Source organism: Myotis myotis, unplaced genomic scaffold (genome assembly GCF_014108235.1).
Source record: "Myotis myotis isolate mMyoMyo1 unplaced genomic scaffold, mMyoMyo1.p scaffold_m19_p_4, whole genome shotgun sequence".
NCBI classification, from domain to species: Eukaryota; Metazoa; Chordata; class Mammalia; order Chiroptera; family Vespertilionidae; genus Myotis; species Myotis myotis.
The window spans coordinates 90597119-90618365 of NW_023416346.1; the positions used below are offsets into that span (position 1 = coordinate 90597119).

General features: G+C 38.5%; 1 protein-coding gene across 3 annotated transcripts in view; it reads left to right on the top strand.

The window, feature by feature from the left end:
* The window catches only part of UPRT (uracil phosphoribosyltransferase homolog), an 89745-nt gene extending 70493 nt beyond the window's left edge, over positions 1–19252 (top strand). Inside the window, exons 2-7 of one of the 3 annotated variants that reach the window (XM_036305679.1) lie at positions 2605–2647; positions 8489–8558; positions 9560–9622; positions 15677–15838; positions 16732–16830; positions 18985–19252. In XM_036305679.1, the coding sequence (XP_036161572.1) occupies positions 2605–2647; positions 8489–8558; positions 9560–9622; positions 15677–15838; positions 16732–16830; positions 18985–19091 (544 nt within the window). In that variant the 3' untranslated portion in view covers positions 19092–19252. The remainder of the gene's footprint in view (positions 1–2604; positions 2648–8488; positions 8559–9559; positions 9623–15676; positions 15839–16731; positions 16831–18984) is intronic. The other 2 variants (XM_036305681.1, XM_036305680.1) reach the window with 2 other exon arrangements.
* Positions 19253–21247: the final 1995 nt, after the last annotated feature.

The window sequence follows — 21247 nt, forward strand, 5'->3', positions numbered from 1 at the left end:
CTTTAAGATCAATCAGACTTTCCTTCCCTATTGAACAACTGTGTTCTGTCTGCCTAGACAAAAACAACGTTGTACAGGTCTAGCAAACAGGACAGTAGGCTTCAGTATTTCATTTTTAGTACACTGACTTTTTCTTTCTTGGTAAGCATGTTGTGAAGATTAAGAACAGAAATGAAAGGTGCTATTGGTATGGTTTCATTTGAAAATCACAATACATAACATAAAACCTTTTTTAAGTGGGCTCTCTCTGTATGTAGTAGGTATGTGTGAATAGGGTTTCCTGAGTTTAGGGAATATCTATAATAATAAAAACATAATATGCTAATTAGACTGGACAGCCAAACAACCTACCGGATGATGAAGCCACAGCGGTGGGGGCAGAGGCCAAGGTGGTTAGGGGCGATCAGGCAGACAGGTGAGTGATTAGGGGTGATCAGTTTGGCAGGCGAGCAGTTAGGGCTGATCAGACAGGCAGGTGAGTGGTTAGGGGTGATCAGGCAGGCAGGCGAGCAGTTAGGGGCGATCAGGCAGGCAGGCGAGCAGTTAGGGGTGATCAGGAAGGCAGGCAAGTGGTTAGGGGTGATCAGGCAGGCAGGTAGAGGCGGTTAGGGGTGGTCAGGCAGGCAGGTGAGCATTAGGGGCATCAGGCAGGCAGGCAGAGTGGTTAGGGGTGATCAGGCAGGCAGGCAGGCCAGCAGTTAGGAGCTAGCAGTCCTGGATTGTGAGAGGGATGTCCAATTGCTGGCAGTCAGACATCCCCGGAGGTGTCCCAGATTGCAAGAGGGTGCATGCTGGGCTGAGGGACACCCTCCCTCCCCCCCGCCCCCCGCATGAATTTCGTGCATGGGGCCTCTAGTTTATATATAAAGAATATAGAACTATATTCTTGCTATTGCTCAGTTATGGTCCATATTTTAGAGAATTAAAGTAACTCAACAGGACAAGAGTTCATCCCTCTTGGCACACAGCAGAGCCAAACACCGAATACCCAGTTTTGCAATGGTGAAAGTACAGTCATTTTTTTTTTTTTTCAGAATGCTAAGCAAGAAAAATGGAAAGCTGTATTACTTAACACCAGATCTTCCAAATGACTTATCATTTGGGGCTTTTAAGAGCAAAAGTCATGAGTAAGGGGTTCAGGGTCATGGGCTGTGTTGATTGGTCAATTTCTATGCAAACTTCAGCAATCTGATTTATTCAGCTCCTAGTGGGAACCTGCCCTGGTCTAGTTAACTATGACTGTAGTTGAACAGAAAGAGAATTATGTAAAACATCTTGGGTTTGATTGTGAGTCAGTTACATTATCTTAAGAACAGAAAGAAAAGAACAAGGCTATATATTTCATGCTTACCAGGCTATATTCTTCTGTCATCTTAAGCAGAGAATACTTTCTTAAACTTTCTTTACAGTCAGGCCTGCATACTCCAAGACATGACTACATTCCAGTGCAACTATGACTCTTGAGAAGGACTAATTTAATCATTTTAACTAATAGCTATATTCTAATATATCTAGTCTGTTATGATTTGCTGTTTCATTAATATCCATAATATGATAGAACTCTTATTCTAATAAACCTAATGCAAATTGTATCAGGAATATTTCATTAATTTTTCATGTCAGAGAAAGTGAATGCAGGAAAAAATTGCATATGCAAACATATATTACCTCAGTATACCATTAATGGCATATGCATTTGAAAAAAAGTCATGATTAATGGTATATTGAGATGATATATGTTTGCATATGCCATTTTGATGCTGTGTTAGGGAATGTTTTAGGTATGCTATGTATAGGCAGAAGGAGATTTTTAAATACATAAACTGCAACTCAGTCTGTTCAGTTGAGTCATTTAACTTATATGAGAGAAAGAAGAATAATACTTGATTTTTATGTACAGGAAGAAATTGTCTTTTAACATTCCCTTTTTTGACTGGTTAACAGCTTGTGGGTAGGTGCAATATGGGATTATCATTACTTGGATACCTCAGGATATGAAAGGATTGACCAGAAAAAAATGTACAGGAAAATGTCAGAAAGCTCTAGGGAACAAACTATTTGATTGAAAATAGGCAAAAGGAACAAATTATCAATAACTAGAGAAAGAGATCTTAGAAATTCAGTTATGCATTCTTGAAAGCAATGGCAAAATTATAGGATTTATTTGTTTGTACCATTCTCACTCCAAAAAGGATTAGAGATAAAGTAGATAGGTTATTTATCTTGGTAATATGGCAAGGTGGATGGAAGGGGAGAACCTGATTTTCTTACTACAAAGTTTTTCTCTTGTGTGGGTTTGCTGCCATCTTGTTCATCTGATTGAATAACATATTTGGGCAGCTCAGAGGGCGACTACATAATCTTTCCAATTCCTAACGCTAATGTTGATATCAAATAAGTATTCTCAATAGTACTTATCAAATCACTCCATTTACCCTCCTGTATCCTAGTGAAAAATATCTTGCCTTAATAATGTCTGTACATGTAAACTTTTAAGCTTTTATTATGTAATAGGTCATAATATCAGTGTTATTAAATGTAATGAGTAATATTTACCTTAAAGCTCTAATCTAGACTAAAACTTGCACTACTTTTTTTTTTTAGGACAGCAAGTAGAGGGGACTTCATGTTTTCTGCAGATCGTTTGGTAGGTGGAAGCTTTCCATTTTCATTTTATTGTTCATCTTAGTGATATAACCATAGTAGGCCAAAGGTTTTTTTTATTTTTCATTTAGAGCATTCTGGGTGTGAGAGATTGTACCAAGTAACCACCATCTTGCTAGACTTCTGAAGTATTGTTTCTACTGTTGCATTAAAACTCTGTCTCAGTCCCTTTCACCTCAAAGCATTTTCCATAAACTCATTTTCTATAGCTCTCAGGTACTCCTACCTCTCAAATTGATCTTGGTAACCTTGTCATAAGTAACCCTTAAATGCCTCATTTTAGGGCAGTAAAGTGAAGTACATTTAAAGAAAACCAAAGATGTAAGGAGACCTAGTAGTTAGTTACCCTGTGATATCCATCTAATGCACAAAAATTAATAACTCTCCTGTAGTTTACACGGGAGGAATTTATTTAGCCTCTTCTTTTCTGTACTATCCTTGCATGTGAAATATTGAGTTGGACTATCTACAATTTCCTCAGGGACTTTCTGTTACGGGTTGACCAAGTTCAATTCTGTTTAGCTAGTGTGATCTGAGAGGATCTCAGACCAGATTGTGTTGTCTTCAGGGTAAATACTGTGTTTCCCTCTTATGTTTATATCTAAGTATTCTCAGTGCTTACAATGAGGTTGACACATTTTCTGCTGTGGTTATTAATATTCAGCCATTCCTGAAATATATATATATTGAACTCCTGTAAGTCAGGCACTATGCTAGGCTGTGTTGCTGGGGGAGAAGATAGAGTAGTAAAGAATACAAGGCTTCTCTCTAGCTAGTCTTCAGTTGGTTTTTCAGAATGATTTTTCTACATTTTAGTTGTAATTCCAGTTTGGTCCTGGGAGAAGGTCAGTGTAGCTTCCACTTAATTCTATACCATCTTGGAATCTCCCAGCAGTAAAGAATACAGACACATGGTCCCTGCTCTCATAGAGTTTACAATCTAAATATTATTGGCAGTATTGTATTTGGGAAAGAGAGAAAAGTAGTTTATTAATTTTCATTTACATTTTTCCTAGGAAAATCTTTATTTCAAAAGAGTGTAGACAACCGTTCTACTTTTGGCTTTAAATATTCTTAGTTCAGAGGCAAATTCTGTTTACAATTATTTGAGTTTGTAAGGGCAGTAATAACCTTTGGATTTCATCGAGATAAATGTAATTGACATTTCTGGAGTAATAGGTCATTATGTCATTATGCTTTTATCAAACTAAAGGAACAGGTTCAAGGAGGAAGGAACTTGTGTCAGTGGCTGCTGTGGGGAAAACAGAGGTCCTGGTATTCATTGGTAGAAAATGGTTCCTCTTTCCTTTCTTTGGTTCCTTCTTTCCTTTCCTTTTCCTTTTCCTTTTCCTTTTCCTTTTCCTTTTCCTTTTCCTTTTCCTTTTTCCTTTCCTTTCCTTTCTTTTCTTTTCTTTTTTTTCCTTTTCATTATGTCCTTTTCTTTTCTCCTTTCCTTATGTCCGTTTTCTACAGAAAATAGGAGTTAAGTTTGTGGTTATTGTAAAATACTTATCAGGAAACATATGAAAACATGCTCAAAGTCACTAATCATCTGAGAGATGCAAATCAAAATGACAATGAGGTACCACCTCACACCTGTCAGAATGGCTATCATCAACAAATCAACAAGTGCTGGTGAGGATGTGGAGAAAAAAGAACCCTTGTGCACTGCTGGTGGGAATGCAGACTGATGCAGCCACTGTGGAGAACAGTATGGAGTTTCCTCAAAAACTAAAAATGGAACTCCCATTTGACCTACTGATCCCACTTCTAGAAATATATCCCAAGAAACCAGAATCACCAATCAGAAAGGATATATGCATCCCTATTTTCATAGCAGCACAATTTACCATAGCTAAAGTTTGGAAACAGTCTAAATGCCCTTCAGCAGATGAGTGGATTAGAAAACTGGTACATCTACACAATGGAATACTACGCTGCTATAAAAAAGAAAGAATTCTTACCATTTGCAACAGCATGGATGGAACTGGAGAGCATTGTGCTAAGTGAAATAAGCCAGTCAGAGAAAGATAAATATCATATGATCTGACTCATATGTGGTATATAAAGAACATCAGAAACTTATGAACAAAAATAGATCCAGAGACAGAGAAGCATTGAACAGACCATCCAACCTCAGAGGGAAGGGGGGGGGCGGGGTGAAAGATCAACCAAAGGACTTGTATGCATGCATATAAGCTTAACTCATGGACAGAAACACTAAGGGGTGAGGGCATGTGCCGGGGAGAGAGGGAGGCGGGGGGAGGTCAATGAGGGGAAAAGGAGACATATGTACTACTATTTGTAATATTTTAAACAATAAAAACTACTTAGGTGAAAGAGCAGGCATTATATCTTAATTGAATGAGATAACAAGGACCAAGGGCATAACTCACCTGAGTGGATGATAGTTGGGGCCTCTCTGGTCTCTGCAGATGATTGTATAGGTTGTGATATTGGGAGATGTGGGGTAGAGCGTTTGTGTGGTTGTGGTAAGGAATGAAGCTGTTTAGATTTCTGGTGTTGAATATTTCTAGTACACTGTCTCTTCTAGGACAAGGATCCCATTATAGTTTACATTAATTGTATCCTGAATTTATCAGGATTGGCTTCCCTAGCACTCAGATCTTAAGTTCTTTATATTTTAGTCACCCTTCTTCTGGTTTTATGTTCTTCTATAAGACTTGGGCACACGAATTTCTGTCCCAGAGTTGCAGGAGAGGTAAGACTCTTGGTTCTCAACCTTCCTAATGCCGCGATCCTTTAATACAGTTCCTCATGTTGTGGTGACCCCCAACCATAAAATTATTTTCGTTGCTACTTCATAACTGTAATTTTGCTACTGTTATGAATCGTAATGTAAATATCTGATATGCAGGATGTATTTTCATTGTTCGTGACCCACAGGTTGAGAACCGCTGCTTTAGAGGAATGTTACTAGGAGGAGATCTAGGCTCATCAAAGAAAAGGATCCTCTTCTTCCCTTGCAATCTATCTATATAAAAGGCTAATATGCTAAGTGTCCTTCCCACCTTCTGAACAGTCACTATGGCACACACTCACCACCAGGGGGAAAATGCTCAATACAGCTGCCATGATGCACACTTGCCATTTACAGAGAGACGGCAGTGAGGACTTGGCCCACAAAGCAACACTCAGCTTCCCCCAAGTCGGACACAGGCCTCACCACCACCCTGGAGTGACACCCCACCAAATCACAGCTGAAGCTGCTGCTGAGACCCCATGGCCAGCCCGGAAATGATAGCTGTGGACAGCGGGTAATAACGTCACATAGCAACACCCGGCTTCCTCTCCCTAGAGACTAGCCCCCTTGCTATTTCTCCACCCCAGGAACATGACTTGCTTTATAGCCAGGTGCAAACACTTTACACTATAACCAAATGTCTATGAAGTGTTTTCCCATGCCTCATCTCATTTGATACTCACAGAAGTCCTGGAGTAGGTAGATAGGAGACTCGGTGGAATCCTATTTTCTTTTCATTAGCTCGAAAATGGAGATTTAGAAAGCTTAGAAACTTGACCTGACTGAAAAGAAGTAATAAATGGTAGACCTTGAAAATGACTTCAGGTTTTCTCACTGCACAGAATATAGTCAAACACTGCTGCAGTTAAATATTTTACCCTTTGTTCTTCCTGCGTGATCTACAATAGTAATGTGTTTCGTGTTGATATTTACTGCTGTGTTGCTGACAATTACCTGAAAGAGAAGTTGGGGTGCTTCACTGGGCTGGAAAAAGTTTAGCTAAATCAGAAAGTAAGTCTAATTAAGCAAGTTTATTCTATCCTATATAATAAAAGCCCAGCAACCAAATGGCGGAACGACCAGGGCCCCTTGCCCGGCTGGCCCAGCCCCCAAGCAGGCCTCCCCCACCCTGATCGAGGGCGGGGCTGGCCAGCAAGCCACCCACAGCCCTTTGCCCCAGCCTGTCCTGCCCCTGAGTGGCCCCCAACACCCCTAAATCACTGCCTGGCTCCCTGGTGCATGTACATTTAGTGAAAGCACAAAGAAATAATTATCAGTCCCTTCTGTCCCCAACCAGAGTCTCCAGAGGGCTCTGCTAATACTGCAGCCAAGGTGTGGAATTCTCCCTTCATGGCCTGCAGCCCCAGGAGACCTTCCAAGTTAGCCAAAAAGGTGACCTAAGCATTAACGGGATGGCGGCCCTTTGCTGAGGAATTTAGAGAGTCTGGGTGGGGATTTGGTGAAACTGTGGGACCTTGCAGATTAGGTGAGCTTTCAATCTCTCTTTAAAAGGGGCAGCGAAGAGGACCCACAGGCTTCCAGGAGCAACAGTGAAGAGTAGGCACATTCAAAAACAGAAAAACTTTTAAACAAATAGACATGAAGATCATATTGGGAAACTGAGGGCAAAGCCCTGGGATTAATGCAAAAATCATTCAAGGGCCATCATCCATCTTGATATACGTTTGCAAACAACACAGAAACAACTTCATCTCATGGCATGTGAAATGCAAAACAGTTCTGTTGTGGGTTTTCTTTTGGCCATCCTTAAAGTATAATTAGATCCAGTGCGGGGGAAAGCTACAGCTTCCAGCATTAGACCACATGGCCGGCCCTGCCCTATGGGCCCCCATTGGGGCAGGCCTGCTGGACCCAACCTGTGCATGAATTCATGCACCGGGCCTCTAGTGTATATATATATATATATATATATATATATATATATATATATATGGCTAAGTTGAATCGTGCATGCACGATACATATAAAGCTCTTGCTGGTGCCAATAGCACGCATGTGATTCCATCTGTCATTGTTGATTGTGAATTTGGTTGACACTTCTATTATAAAGGGCGAATAGTGATATTAATATATTTCCTCTAATTAATTTCCTTTTAATGTGCACGAATTCATGCACCGGGGCACTAGTTTGCTCATAAGAAACATTAACCTCCACAGAAGTTGGTGGTTAGAAGTGAGTGTGCACACACCCAGTATTTATGAGGTTCCTGGACATTCTGTGCAGTGCTGCAGACTGATAAAGTGCTGGCTCATTTAGCATTGATACTTTTATTGGCAACAACAGGGTGTTGTGTTGTGACACCAGAGCATGGGGGCTGCATTTCTACCAGCTGTTTCTGATTCTCAACCAATAGTGTAATATTGATTGTAGAAAATGTGGTAGTAGACTCCAGGTGCTTGCTTATTGGAAGGAATATTGTATCTGGTTTCTTGTAGTTCTGATGGATTCTTTTCTCTATTCCACACATTAAGATCACTGGGAGCCTTTATTGTTTAGCTGACAAACCCCAATGCATCCAACCGCTTCCTACCACTCATTAGCTTAACTCTATCCACTCATTTATTTCTTATTAAGAAGTTTCAGGCTTTCTTTGGATTATGGTGGGCCTAGTTAAAAACAATCTGAACAATTTCAAAGTACTGAACAAGGCAAAGAAATTCTCTCTAGGCACTATTTCCAGAGTAACAAGAAGTTTATTACTTCCAAGGCTGTCTGCCATGACTCTTGTCACTTGCTGTAATTTTGCATCTCTTTTAAAATAGCCTGGACTGACTGAATGAGAATCATAAGGCATACTAGAGTCTTTTTATTTTTGGGCAATCAGATGCCTAACCAGGGTTGAATACCTACTAACAAGCAGCCTGGCATTTGGATCTATCTCTATATCAGACACACGATAGGGGCCCCCTTCCTTCCTCCATAAGCTAAATCCTTGCCTAGTTTGTTTCTAAATTTTGCCTAGTGTTCAGCTCCGGATACTAACAGGTAACAAGAAATTCTTAGCAGATTTTCAACTTATTCTTTCTTTTACTTTCTAGATCAGACTTGTTGTGGAAGAGGGATTGAATCAGCTGCCTTATAAAGAATGCACGGTGACCACTCCAACGGGTAATCACAGCTGTTACTGTAATATTTTTCTCATAAAAATTCTGAGTTAGAATTGGGGGGAAATGGAAAAAAAAAACAGCCTGCATAAATTAGTATGCAGAATGTGGAGTCCAGGTGGAGCTGTTCTTTTAAACAACTTAATAAACCTAGAGACATTTAGTAAAGAAATTTATGTGGATGACTTTTTGTTAATGGCTTGCTTGTCAATTTAAGTTAAGGGTTAATAAATATTCTTCAGCATGCAGGTGATGCCTTTGATGACAGCCCATTGGGACCAGAGTTAAGAATTGCTGTCAATTTATCTTCATCTCTATGGGGAAGCAAATGGGTGGACTGGTTTGGCATTAAAACTCCAAATAAAAGGATGAGAAGTAAAAAAGAAAAAGAAAAATGATGAGAATTAGAGAAGGTACTTTGTGCTACTAAAATAGAAAGCAGCCAAAGATCCTTGTTTCAGGGATTTAAAATTCTGGTTTGGTTTTTTAGTAAATAATGGAAGCTGTTCTATTCAAAGTTTGACACTAAATTGGGAGATGAGCTTGCTGCATAATTGAAACAGATTCAGGATGAGACCAAGAATTGTACATGTCTTGGTAATGATTTCCATCTCTTTCTTTTGCCTTTAAAGGCGGAATGGAGGCTCATAAAAGGGACAGAATGAGGAAGCTTTCCGCTGTGGCTCACAGTGGGTGCTGATTGAATTGATGGTGTTTATAGCATTCTTGGAGTGCAGTGATTCTCTGAATTCAATTTGAGGAATATGTTTGTGAATATTATGCTATCATATGTCCTATTTCCATTTGATGAAGTCCACCTCCCCCAATTATCCACACAGGTTTCTTATTAATAATTAAGAAATAACTATGAAAAGTCTTGACTCTTCTCCTTACTTTCACAGGGAACCTAAGACATTATATAGTATGTCTGGACAAGGGGACCTTATAATAAAAGTAGGTTGTTCCAATGATGAAAGATACATTCTTTGGATTTATTTTCAACAGGGTACAAGTATGAAGGAGTGAAATTTGAGAAGGGAAATTGTGGTGTCAGCATTATGAGAAGCGGTAGGTTCACATATGTGTGATATTGTCCATTTGCATGCATATAAACACTTGCTGTTTCCCAGGAGAGAAATGAGATTTTCTGTCACAATTAAAGCATGCTTTAGCTTAAATCTCACTGTGTTGTTTATCCTCATGGTGCATTGGAATCGTGGCCTGTGTGTTGCTGAGTTTGGCTAATTTTAACTGCAGAGCATCTTCCCTAGTGGCCTGCCCCATGGGCAAGCAAGCTGGTAGGAATGTAGACTGCTGCAGCCACTATGGAAAATAGTATAGAGTTTCCTCAAAAAATTAAAAATTGAACTGCTATTTGACCCAGTGATCTCACTTCTAGGAATATATCCTAAAAGTTATAAAACACCAATCAGAAATTATATATGCACCCCTATGTTCATAGCAGCGCTATTTACAATAGCTAAGATCTAGAAACAGCCCAAGTGCCCCTCAGTAGATGAGTGGATAAAAAACTGGTGCATTTACAACATGGAATATTATGGTATAAATGTACCATCGCAGCAGTAAAAAAAAAAAGGATCTCTTACCCTTTGAGACAGCATGGAAGGACCTGGAGAGTATTATGCTAAGCAAAATAAGCCAGTCAGAGAAAGACAAGTATTACATGATCTCACTCATATATGAAATCTAATGAACACAATAAAGTGATGAATAAAATAGAACTAGAGGCATGGATACATGGAACAGACTGTGATGAATCTCAGAGGGAAGGGGGAAGGGAGGGTGGGAAGAGATTAACCAAAGAACTTACATGTATATATGCCTAGCCCATGGACACAGACAATAGATAGGTGAAGGTCTGGGATGGGGTGGGAGATGGGTAGAGGGGGACAAAAGGGGGAAATGAGAGATATCTGTAATACTCTCAAGAATAAAATAAATTAAAAAAACACCTGTAGTACAAATATACAATGGAATACTATATAGCTGTAAAAAAGGAAGGATCTCTTACCCTTTGAGATAGCATGGAGTAACCTGAAGGTTATTATGCTAAGCAAAACAAGCCAGTCAGAGAAAGACAAATATTACATGATATCACTTATATGTGGAATCTAATGAGTACATTAAACTGATGAATAAAATAGAATCAGAGGCATGGATACATGAAACAAGAGTGACAAATCTCAGAGGGAGAGGGAAAGGGAGAAGGGAAGAAATTAGCCAAAGAACTTATATGCATATTAGTGGCCCAGTGCATGGATTTGTGCACATTGAAAGGAAATTAATTATAAGAAATATTTTAATATCACTATTCACCCTTTCTGTATAATAGAAGTGTCAGAGATGAAAGAAAATTAGCTAAATGTATCCTATATAATAAAAGGCTAATATGCAAATTGACTGAATGGCAGAATGACTGGTTGCTATGATGTGCACTGACCACCAGGGGGCAGATGCTCAATGCTGGAGCTGCCCCCTGGTGGTCAGTGTGCTCCCACAGGGAGAGTGTTCCTCAGAAGCTAAGCTCACAGCTGGCAAGCGCAGCGGTGGTGGCAGGAGCCTCTCCCGTCTCCTCTGTAGGTGGGTGGTAAGGAGCGAGGGGTCCCGGACTGCGAGAGGGTGCAGGCTGGGCTGAGGGACCACCCTCCCTCCAGTGCACAAATCTTGTGCATCAGGCCTCTAGTATGAAAATAATATATAAATTGATTAATAAATAAATAATATGAAAATGATGTAATAACAACAAAGACATAATATAACAACACCAAAACATGATATAAAAACAACAAAAACATGATATAAAAACAACATTGATAAAAACAATTACTGATAAATTGATTAAACCTATTCTAATATCTCCCTGTATACCACATTAAGAGTAAAAACACTTTCAGCGTGCTTGACTAATTTCCCTTATGATGAAGTATTTACAACTTTAACTTTAATGTCACACGCTCTTTGAACTCAAGAGAAAGCAACATATAACTGACCATGTCCAAAAACGGGTTCAGGTAGGAAACTCTGTCTAGAGTTTGTCCTTGTGATTTATTAATAACAAATGCTGGCATTACAGGAAACTGTCTTTCAATTAGTTTAAATGGGAGGCCAGTGTCAGATGGGGACAAATCAATTCTTGGAATCAGAACAAGCCCTCCTTTCGCAGATCCTGTTAATATTTCAGCTTCAATTATGTTAGGTTGCAATCTTTTGATAATAAATCTAGTACCATTTTAAAGACCCCATTTATTCTTAAGATTTCTCAGTAGCATGATTATTGCACCAACTTTCAATTTTAATTTATGACATGGCATTCCCGAAGGAGTAATACTATTAAAAGAAATTCAATGGGAGTTTTATATGTATCTCGCATGTGCAAATCAACATTTATTTTTAAATTGCCAGTGCACATCATATGTACCTGCCGCTCAGTCGGGCAGTTGGACAGGTGGTCAGTCACTTAGCCTTTTATATATATAGATATGCATTGCCCATTAACACAGACAATAAGGTGGTAAAGGCCTGGGGTGGGGTGGGGATCAGGTGGTGGGGAGCAAGGGGGAAAAAGGTGGGGCATCTAATACTTTCAACAATAAAGATTTAACAAATATTCAGGGGAGGACGGGAGGATAGGAGGATGCGATAATGCTGTCTTGGGGAGAAGAGAGCAGCTTGAAGACTTATGAATGATGGTACAATTTCAAATCCACAGAACTTTGCATACCGGGCTGGAGAAATTGTTTTTTCTGTTTTTTATTTCTTTTGAGCTGGACTGAATGACCTGTTTAGTAATTTTAGTTTTATATTTGATGAGTATGTGACCATGTAGGCAAATTCATTTAACTGTCATTAACTCTAGGTATTTACAGTTTTTGCTGGTCTCATAAATACTGTATTTGGTTTTAGTACAACTGATTACCCTTATAAGCTAACCTTTGTGCAGTAAAATTACATGCCTGCAATTAGGAGCTATATGTGTTACATAGGGATGATTATTTCTATTCAGCAATTTAATTATTTTTTTTTCACAAGATACAGGGTACAGTGGAAGCCCCACTTGCTTGCAATGGAAACAGATGGACTTTAAAAAACACACACATATTAACACTAGAGGCCTGGTGCATGAAATTTGTGCGGGGGGGGGGGGCGGTACCCCTCAGCCCAGCCTGCACCCTCTCCAATCTGGGGACCCCTGTGGGATTGGGCCTAAACCAGCAGTCGGACATCCCTCTCACAATCCAAGACTGCTGGCTCCCAACTGCTCGCCTGTCTGCCTGCCTGATTGCCCCTAACTGCTTCTGCCTGCCATCCTGATCACCCCCTAACCACTACTCTTCCAGCCTGATTGATGCCTAACTGCTCCCCTGCCGGCCTGGTTGCCCCCAACTGCCCTCCCCTGCCAGCCAGATTGCCCCCAACTGCCCTCCCCTGCTGGCCTGGTCCCCCTAACTGCCCTCCCCTGCCGGCCTGGTGAACCCTAACTACCTTCCTCTGCCAGCCTGGTCGCCCCTAACTGCTCTCCCCTGCAGTCCTGGTCACCCCTCAACTGCCCTCCCCTGCAGGCCTGGTTGCTCCCAACTGTCCTCCCCTGCTGGCCTGGTCACCCCTAACTGCCCTCCCCTGCTGGCCTGATTGCCCACAAGTGCCCTCCCCTGCCGGCCATCTTGTGGCTGTGTGCGCCGCCATCTTTGAGTGTGTGGCATTCAATTAGCATATTCCCTCTTTGTTGGCTATGGGCGCTGCCATCTCTTTTTTTAAAATTTTTTATTAAGTTATTACATATGTTTCCTTATCCCCACATTACCCCCCATACCCCCCCCACTCATGCCTCACCCACCTGTTGTCTCTGTCCATTGGTTAGGCCTATATGCTTGCATATAAGTCCTTTGGTTGATCTCTCCCCTTTATCCCCACCCTCCCCTACCTTCCCTCTGAGGTTTGATGGTCTGATCGGATGCTTTTCTGTCTCTGGATCTGTTTTTGTTCATCAGTTTATGTTGTTCATTATATTCCATAAATGAGTGAGATCATATGATATTTATCTTTCTCTGACTGACTTATTTCACTTAGCATAATGCTCTCCAGTTCCATCCATGCTGTTGCAAATGGTAAGAACTTCTTTTTTTACTGCAGTGTAGTATTCCATTGTGTAGATGTACCACAGTTTTTTAATCCACTCATCTGCTGATTGGCACTTAGGCTGTTTCCAAAGCTTAGCTATGGTGAATTGTGCTGCTATGAACATAGGGGTGCATATATCCTTTCTAATTGGTGTTTCTGGTTTCTTGGGATATATACTTAGAAGTGGGATCACTGGGTCAAATGGGAGTTCCATTTTTAGTTTTTTTGAAGAAACTCCATACTGTTCTCCACAGTGGCTGCATCAGTCTGCATTCTTACCATTTGTGCACAAGGGTTCCTTTTTCTCCGCATCCTCTCCAGCACTTGTCGTTTGTTGATTTGTTGATGATAGCCATTCTGACAAGTGTGAGATGGTACCGCGTTGTCCTTTTGATTTGCATCTCTCGGATGATTAGTGACTTTGAACATGTTTTCATATGTCTTTTGGCCTTTCTTCTGTCTTCTTTCAAAAAGTATCTATTTAGGACCATTGCCCATTTTTTGATTGGGTTGTTTATCTTAGTTTTGTTAAGTTGTATGAGTTCCCTGTAAATGTTGGAGATTAAACCCTTATTGGTGATAGCATTGGCAAATATGTTCTCCCATGCAGTGGGCTTTCTTGTTGTTTTGTTGATTGTTTCCTTTGCTGTGAAAAAGCTTTTTATTTTGATGTAGTCCCATTTGTTTATTTTCTCTTAATTTCCATTGCCTTAGGCTGTGGGCGCTGCCATCTTTGAGGGCAGGGCAGTCAATGAGCATATTCCCTCCTTATTGGCTGTGGGTGCCGCCATCTTTGTGATGGTGTGAGGGTCAATTATCATATTCCCTCTTTATTAGATAGGATGCCCTTTGCTCCTCTGGCTATAAAGTTCTGTTTGTGAACAACTGAATACTTGAATTAAAGTAGCTTTTTAAAGCTTCCTCATATTAGGATATTCAGGACAGTGTTGTTCAATCTTTTAATACTGGTAAAGACAATGGATATGGGACTCTAAGTTACAATTTCTTCTGTTTCAGTCCAGCTCCTGCCCTACGGCAGCAGCATGGTCCTCAGATGCCTAATGTGTACCAGATGACTATGGGTGATGCATAAACACAGTTGTTTTTAACCTCAAGAGCTACTGGTCAATTTTCACATATGTTAGAAACTGTTTCTATGTTTACAGTAGTGATTATAAAGTTTCTTCTTAAAGTACATGCAAACAAAAATGATTAACTTAAAGAAAAATATTAAGTAAATAATAATACAAGTAGAATTCTGATGTAGCCTAAAATCTTAAGGTGGTATGACAATGACTGACTTTTGGAAAACACTTCCTTAAAAGAATTCAGACTCAGAATAGCTCCATGTTTAGAAACCAAGTGGATGGTGGTGCTATTGATTGTGGTTCTCTGGGGCATGGTAGAAGGAACAATGCACTATTTTTCCATTAATTGTCAGCAAAAACTTTGCCACTGAAGTCATTGCTAAGTGATGTCTCCTGATGTCACTTTGATTTAAAAGGAGATCGTTAGGTGTGTAGCCTTTATTCTTCCATAAACCTTTTATATTTTTTCTGATGAAGTAACAAGTTTAGGTGGCTTAAAGGCTCCCGTAAGTAATAAGAGTAAAACGTTCCTGATATTGGAAAAGCTCAGGGAGCAGCTTGACAAAATACTTTTTTTCTTGTAATCATGGAAAATTTTCAAACCAGCAATAAAACTAGCTTATTCTAGTTTCATTGACCTGCATTAAGTATAAAATATAAATGTATCAGAAGTAAAGCTGTTAGCTTAAGAAGAATTGCTTCTGTCTTGAAGCAATTTTTATATTATATTATATTATATTATATTATATTATATTATATTATATTATATTATATTATTATATTATATTATATTATTTTATATTAATAACAGTCACAAACACTGCTTTGGCCTATTCTTGGACTTTCATTATATCTCCCCTAACCCCCTTTTTCCTTTTTTATTATCTTCTTCAAGGTGAGGCAATGGAACAAGGTTTACGAGATTGCTGTCGATCCATACGTATTGGAAAGATCCTGATTCAGAGTGACGAGGAGACACAAAGAGCCAAAGTATATTATGCCAAGTTCCCTCCAGACATTTATAGGAGAAAAGTTCTTCTGATGTACCCAATTCTCAGTGAGTGGCTTGAGTTAAATCTGTAACCTTTGGTTAGAGTTTAAATTCAATTTAGTGCCTACCTTTTGGGTACCATTTATAAGGCAAAAACTGTTTTTAAATGTTTTTTTCTCACTTAGATTTGGAGTTGCCCTAGGCAGTTCACTGGAGAATTTTTATTGAGTGATAAGAGAATATACATTAGTCAAACTTTAATAGTTCCAAAGAGCTTCTTTCTTAGGATGAACACATTGAAGCAACGGATCTAATGAGGCAAAATATATAGAATACAGAAAATATATTGAAATATGTCCCCTCACTAGCCCAATGAGTTATAGCATTGATTTTCTCAAGGATGTATCTATTATCTCTGGAGGTAAATTTTTTTCTTCATTGTATTTTGTTTTCTAAGCTTACTCAGATCATACATAGCATGGTCTCCTGGGGTTGGGATGGAGGGTGCGTGTTAAATTTGATATCTCAAATACTGAATGAATTTTGGGCTTGTTGTGCCTTTGAAAACTGTAAAGTGTATGTTTCATGTCCATCATTAAAAATAATGAAGCTTTGCCCTAACCGGTTTTGCTCAGTGGATAGAGCGTCAGCCTGTGGACTAAAGGGTCCCAGGTTCGATTCCGGTCAAGGGCATATACCTTGGTTGCTGGCACAACCCCAGTGGGGGTTGTGCAGGAGGCAGCTGATCGATGTTTCTCTCTCACTGATGTTTCTAACTCTACCCCTCTCCTTTCCTCTCTATAAAAAATCAATAAAATGTATTTTAAAAAAATATTGATGCTTTGCCTAATGGTGTCTTATGTTAGATTATTAAACTACCTTTGCTTCAAATATGCATCAAATACATTTTTAGAAAAACATTAAAGTTGACAGTTCATTTGGTTGTCATTTGATTTCAGGCACTGGAAATACTGTAATTGAAGCTGTAAAGGTTCTTATAGAACATGGAGTTCAACCCAGTGTTATCATCCTACTCAGTCTGTTCTCCACTCCTCATGGTAAGTTCAGCATGAGGCAGTAACTGGGGCTCCATATGATCGTTGGGTGGGTAAGTATGCATCTGTCCAGCCTCTCATCCTGATAAAAAGTTTATTTGCTTCCACATTAAGTCTAAATCTAATTTTGGTAATTAAACTTGTGTTTCTTATCTGTAAGCTTAGTGATAATATTTTACACCATTCTAATGTTGTTCAAATGGAAAAGCATGAACTAACCCCATGGAATGGGATTGTGATTATTTTCCTAGGGGCTCTGTTTGGTAGAGCCTGTAAATAGCTAAAAGATCTCTATATCTCCTGGTTCCTCATATGAGTACAAGAACTGCTCCCAAACATCAAGAAATTAGAGGTTCTAGATAGCCCTGTGGTCTTACTTAAGTAAGCTTTGCAGTGTGAAGCAGAGCAGAAATTTTTAAAGTTAGACTTCTGTTCAAAGGGCCTCGTGAGAAAACTATGTTCTCCATTTCTTGAGGAAGTTAAGCCTAATTTAAGACCATACTTTTTTTGCCATGCAATCTACGACAGTTATGAAAGTATCCTAATAAAAAAATCATAGATGCATATAGAAATATTTCATGTAAGAAAACAATTTGAAAGTATGTAAATGACTTACGATAAGGGAATGGTTAAATAAATATATATTCAAAGGATATAATATTATGTAACTGTTAAATCATGTTTTTGAAAAATAATGACATCAAAAAAATCTATTTGGTGAATGTAAAAGTGCAGGATAAAAAAATAACAGCATTATTTAGTGTTAAATGTTATTACCAAGTTCTGAGATGACTAATACAAATTATGACTATTATGACTACCAAAATCAGACTTAGATTTAACATGGAACCTAATAAATCTTTCCTCAGCAAGAGAGGCTAGCCAGATGTGTAATACTATTTCAATTTTCATTTTAAAATGCACATACAATATTAATAGTGGTTATCTTAGGTTGGTAGGAGTCTTAAGTGATTTATTTATTTTTTTAAATATATTTTATTGATTTTTTACAGAGAGGAAGGGAGAGGATAGAGAGCTAGAAACATCGATGAGAGAGAAACATCGATCAGCTGCCTCCTGCACACACCCCCACTGGGGATATGCCCGCAACCAAGGTACATGCGCTTGACTGGAACCGAACCTGGGACCCTTCAGTCCGCAGGCTTATGCTCTATCCACTGAGCCAAACCGGTCAGGGCAAGTGATTTATTTTTTAACTTTTTTATATTTTCAAAATGTTCTACAGTGAATTTGTATTTGTTTCATAATTGAAGAGAAAGAGAAATATATGACTTCTGTTTAGGGCATTTCCTCATTTCCAAAGGTTCCAAGTTTCAGCCAACCCTGAATTGGTTATGAAATATCCATTTTGGGAGGGCTATATTCAGTAAGCCATTGATTATTTTGCTGTTTCATAATTTTAAAAATTACCTGTAGTTCAAATGTTGATGGTGACAAGGGGTAACATGCTTGATCATCCTTTTATATATAACAGGTGGCATTGTAAACATTGAGATAACCAAATAATTATTGGGTTGTCTGCCTTTGGGGGTAGAAAACTTACTGTGTTAGTTCTAATAGTATACATTACAATATTGTACTATTCTTTAACATTATAGATGAAAAAATCATATTCTTTGGTAGTCTTTCGATGGCTTTTTAGTTTGAGTGGGATGCTAGCTATTCTCTTTCCCTGCTCCCTCCTCCTACCCTCCCCACAAAAGTTAGAGTACTAATTTCTTAAAAGCTAGCTTGCTCTGACATAACAAAGAAGTCTTTGCACTTCTTTCACAGTGTTCCAGTTGAGAAACCATCAGCTTAAGTATGATCCTACTTTCAGAGAGAACTATTTTCCCTTTATTCCAGCTGCCTTTAACTATAACTGAATATATTTTTCAAATCATGGATATGAAATAATTGATTGTAAGAATTTATTAGTGAGTGAGCGAGGGTGTAATCTGACTACTATCAAAGCTTTTCAGATATCAGACATTAAAAAACTAAGAGACCAAATCTCATTAGGTACTCAAAGGTCATTGCTCTCTATCCTCTGTCAATATGAGGCCTAGTGACTGACCGTAAAATTCCTGAATTCAAACTAATGTTACCAAAAATCCTGCATTAATAATAATTTTCTTCCTTTTATTTTTTTTGAAGGTGCCAAATCAATCATTCAAGAGTTCCCAGATATCACAATTTTAACTACTGAAGTTCATCCTGTTGCACCTACACATTTTGGACAGAAATACTTTGGAACTGACTAAGTTATTAAAGGAAAGTTAATTACCTTGTGTAATATTACAGTTATATTTTGAGTTTCTATCTGTTTTACTGATTCACTTGAGGACTGGCAGAGAAAATTGTATTAAAGATGCTTTGTAACTTTTGGAAGTGGGTATAGTAAAAAGAAAAGATTTGAGGTTTCTTTATTTTATTTGGTTCTTTCTTAACTGTCGGCACCAAATTCAACAATGAAACACACACAACTCTTAGAAAATATTTTAATAATATTCTTATGCCAATTGCTTACCCCTCAGTACATTGAAACTGTTCCCTAATTTATTAACCTCTCTTGCAGCCACAAATAAACCCAAATGGGAGTAAGTTCTTTGGCCCAGTATAGTTTGCATTTTGTGTAGTTTGCTTATAGTTCTAGGGAGTTTTCATTTTTGTGGCTGTTTTCACCTTCCTCTACTATTACTTTCCAGTACTTTACATGCTGGTAACTTGGAGAGGATGAAAAAAATTCTTCCATGTATTTTACATTTCCTTAATATCCTCAATTGGCAGACCCAGGATATATATAATCTTTTCAACCAAGCCATTATGTTCTTCCTGACTCATTTCCTACCCTATGTAGTGCTGGTAGGGTATTGCAGTGAAAAAATGGTGGGGCATTTTCTGGATCTGTAACTTTAACTTACATAGATCAAACCAGGAATGTCTGGATGATGACAAGGAAGGGCTAAGTACTGTTAATGCCATCAATGTCCTAGAAAGAGGACAACTTCTCTAGTTGTAGGACTTCCATTCAGCCAGATTTCAGGTGTTTCTGAATGATGGTTGTTCTGTAATTTTGATGTGGTTGTGAGTACCGGCATTTACCCACATTGCCATCTTTAATGTGATTATTGTTATGAATGTTTTTAAACCTACCATCTTGCTATTTGTATTTGCCTTCTATTAGGCCCATTTGTCCTTTTTTAAAAATAATTCTTTTTTGTTGAAAGTATTACATTTGACCCCCATTTTCCCCCATTGACCCCCTCCAGCCTCCCCTGCCCCCTCCCCGCCCCAGGCCCTCACCGCCCCATTGTCTGTGGCTATGGTAGACCCATTTGTTCTTTATTCACTTTTTCTTCTTTTTCTACATTCTTTTGGATTGAATAATATTTATCATTGCATTTTATCTCTTAATGGCTTATTAGATATAATACATTTTGTTTTTTTAGGGTTTATATACACCTTTAACTTATCACAGTCTATTTTGTGTATAATATAAAAATTTAAACAATATCCTTCCATCCCTCCCAGCCTTGGTGCTTCTAAAGATATGTAAAAGGATATAAAAGAAATAAGAAAAAAAGAAGTTATTATTTATCCATTTTTGGTGCTTTTCATTTCTTCGTGTAGATCCAGATTTTTATCAGGTATTATTATCCTTCTATCCATATTACTTCCTTTAACATTTCTTATGGTGTAGTTCTCCTAGTAATGGAGTCTTTCAGCTATTGTGTCAGAAAAAAAGTCTCTATTTCACCTCCACTTGTGAAAGACATTTCACTAGTATAGAATTTTAGGTTGGCAGCTGTTTTTTTCTTTCAGTACTTTAGTGACATTGCATTACTGCCTTTCTTGTACATTTTTGATAAGTCTCCTGTTATTTATTTATTTACATTTAATTACTGACAAAGTAGGATTTACATCTATAATTTTGCTATTTTATATATCTTATATACCTGTTTTATTCCTCCATTACTGTGTTCTTTTTTATTAATTGAATATTATGTAGTGTACCTATGCTGGGGATCCCAATGACCACTCCCAGGACTCAATAAGACTCAGAATTCATTATATTTATGGTTATGATTTATTACAGCAAAATGATACAAAGAAAAATCAACAAAGGGAATTAGGTGCATGCTGCAAAATCTGGAGAAAACCAGGTTCAAGCTTCCAGTGTCCTCTTCCAGTGGATCTGCACAGGATATACTTAATTCTTGTATTTACAAAGTGTAGCAATAGGTGTGAAGTATAGTCTGTCAGGGAAGTTCACTTGAGCATAAAATTCCAGAGTTTTTATTGGGGCTTGTAACATAGACATACTGCCTGTATGATAGAGCACAGTTATCAAAACAGACCACCTTAAGGAAAGCAAATGATCACCATAAATCTAATTATTTACATAGACTATCTAGAT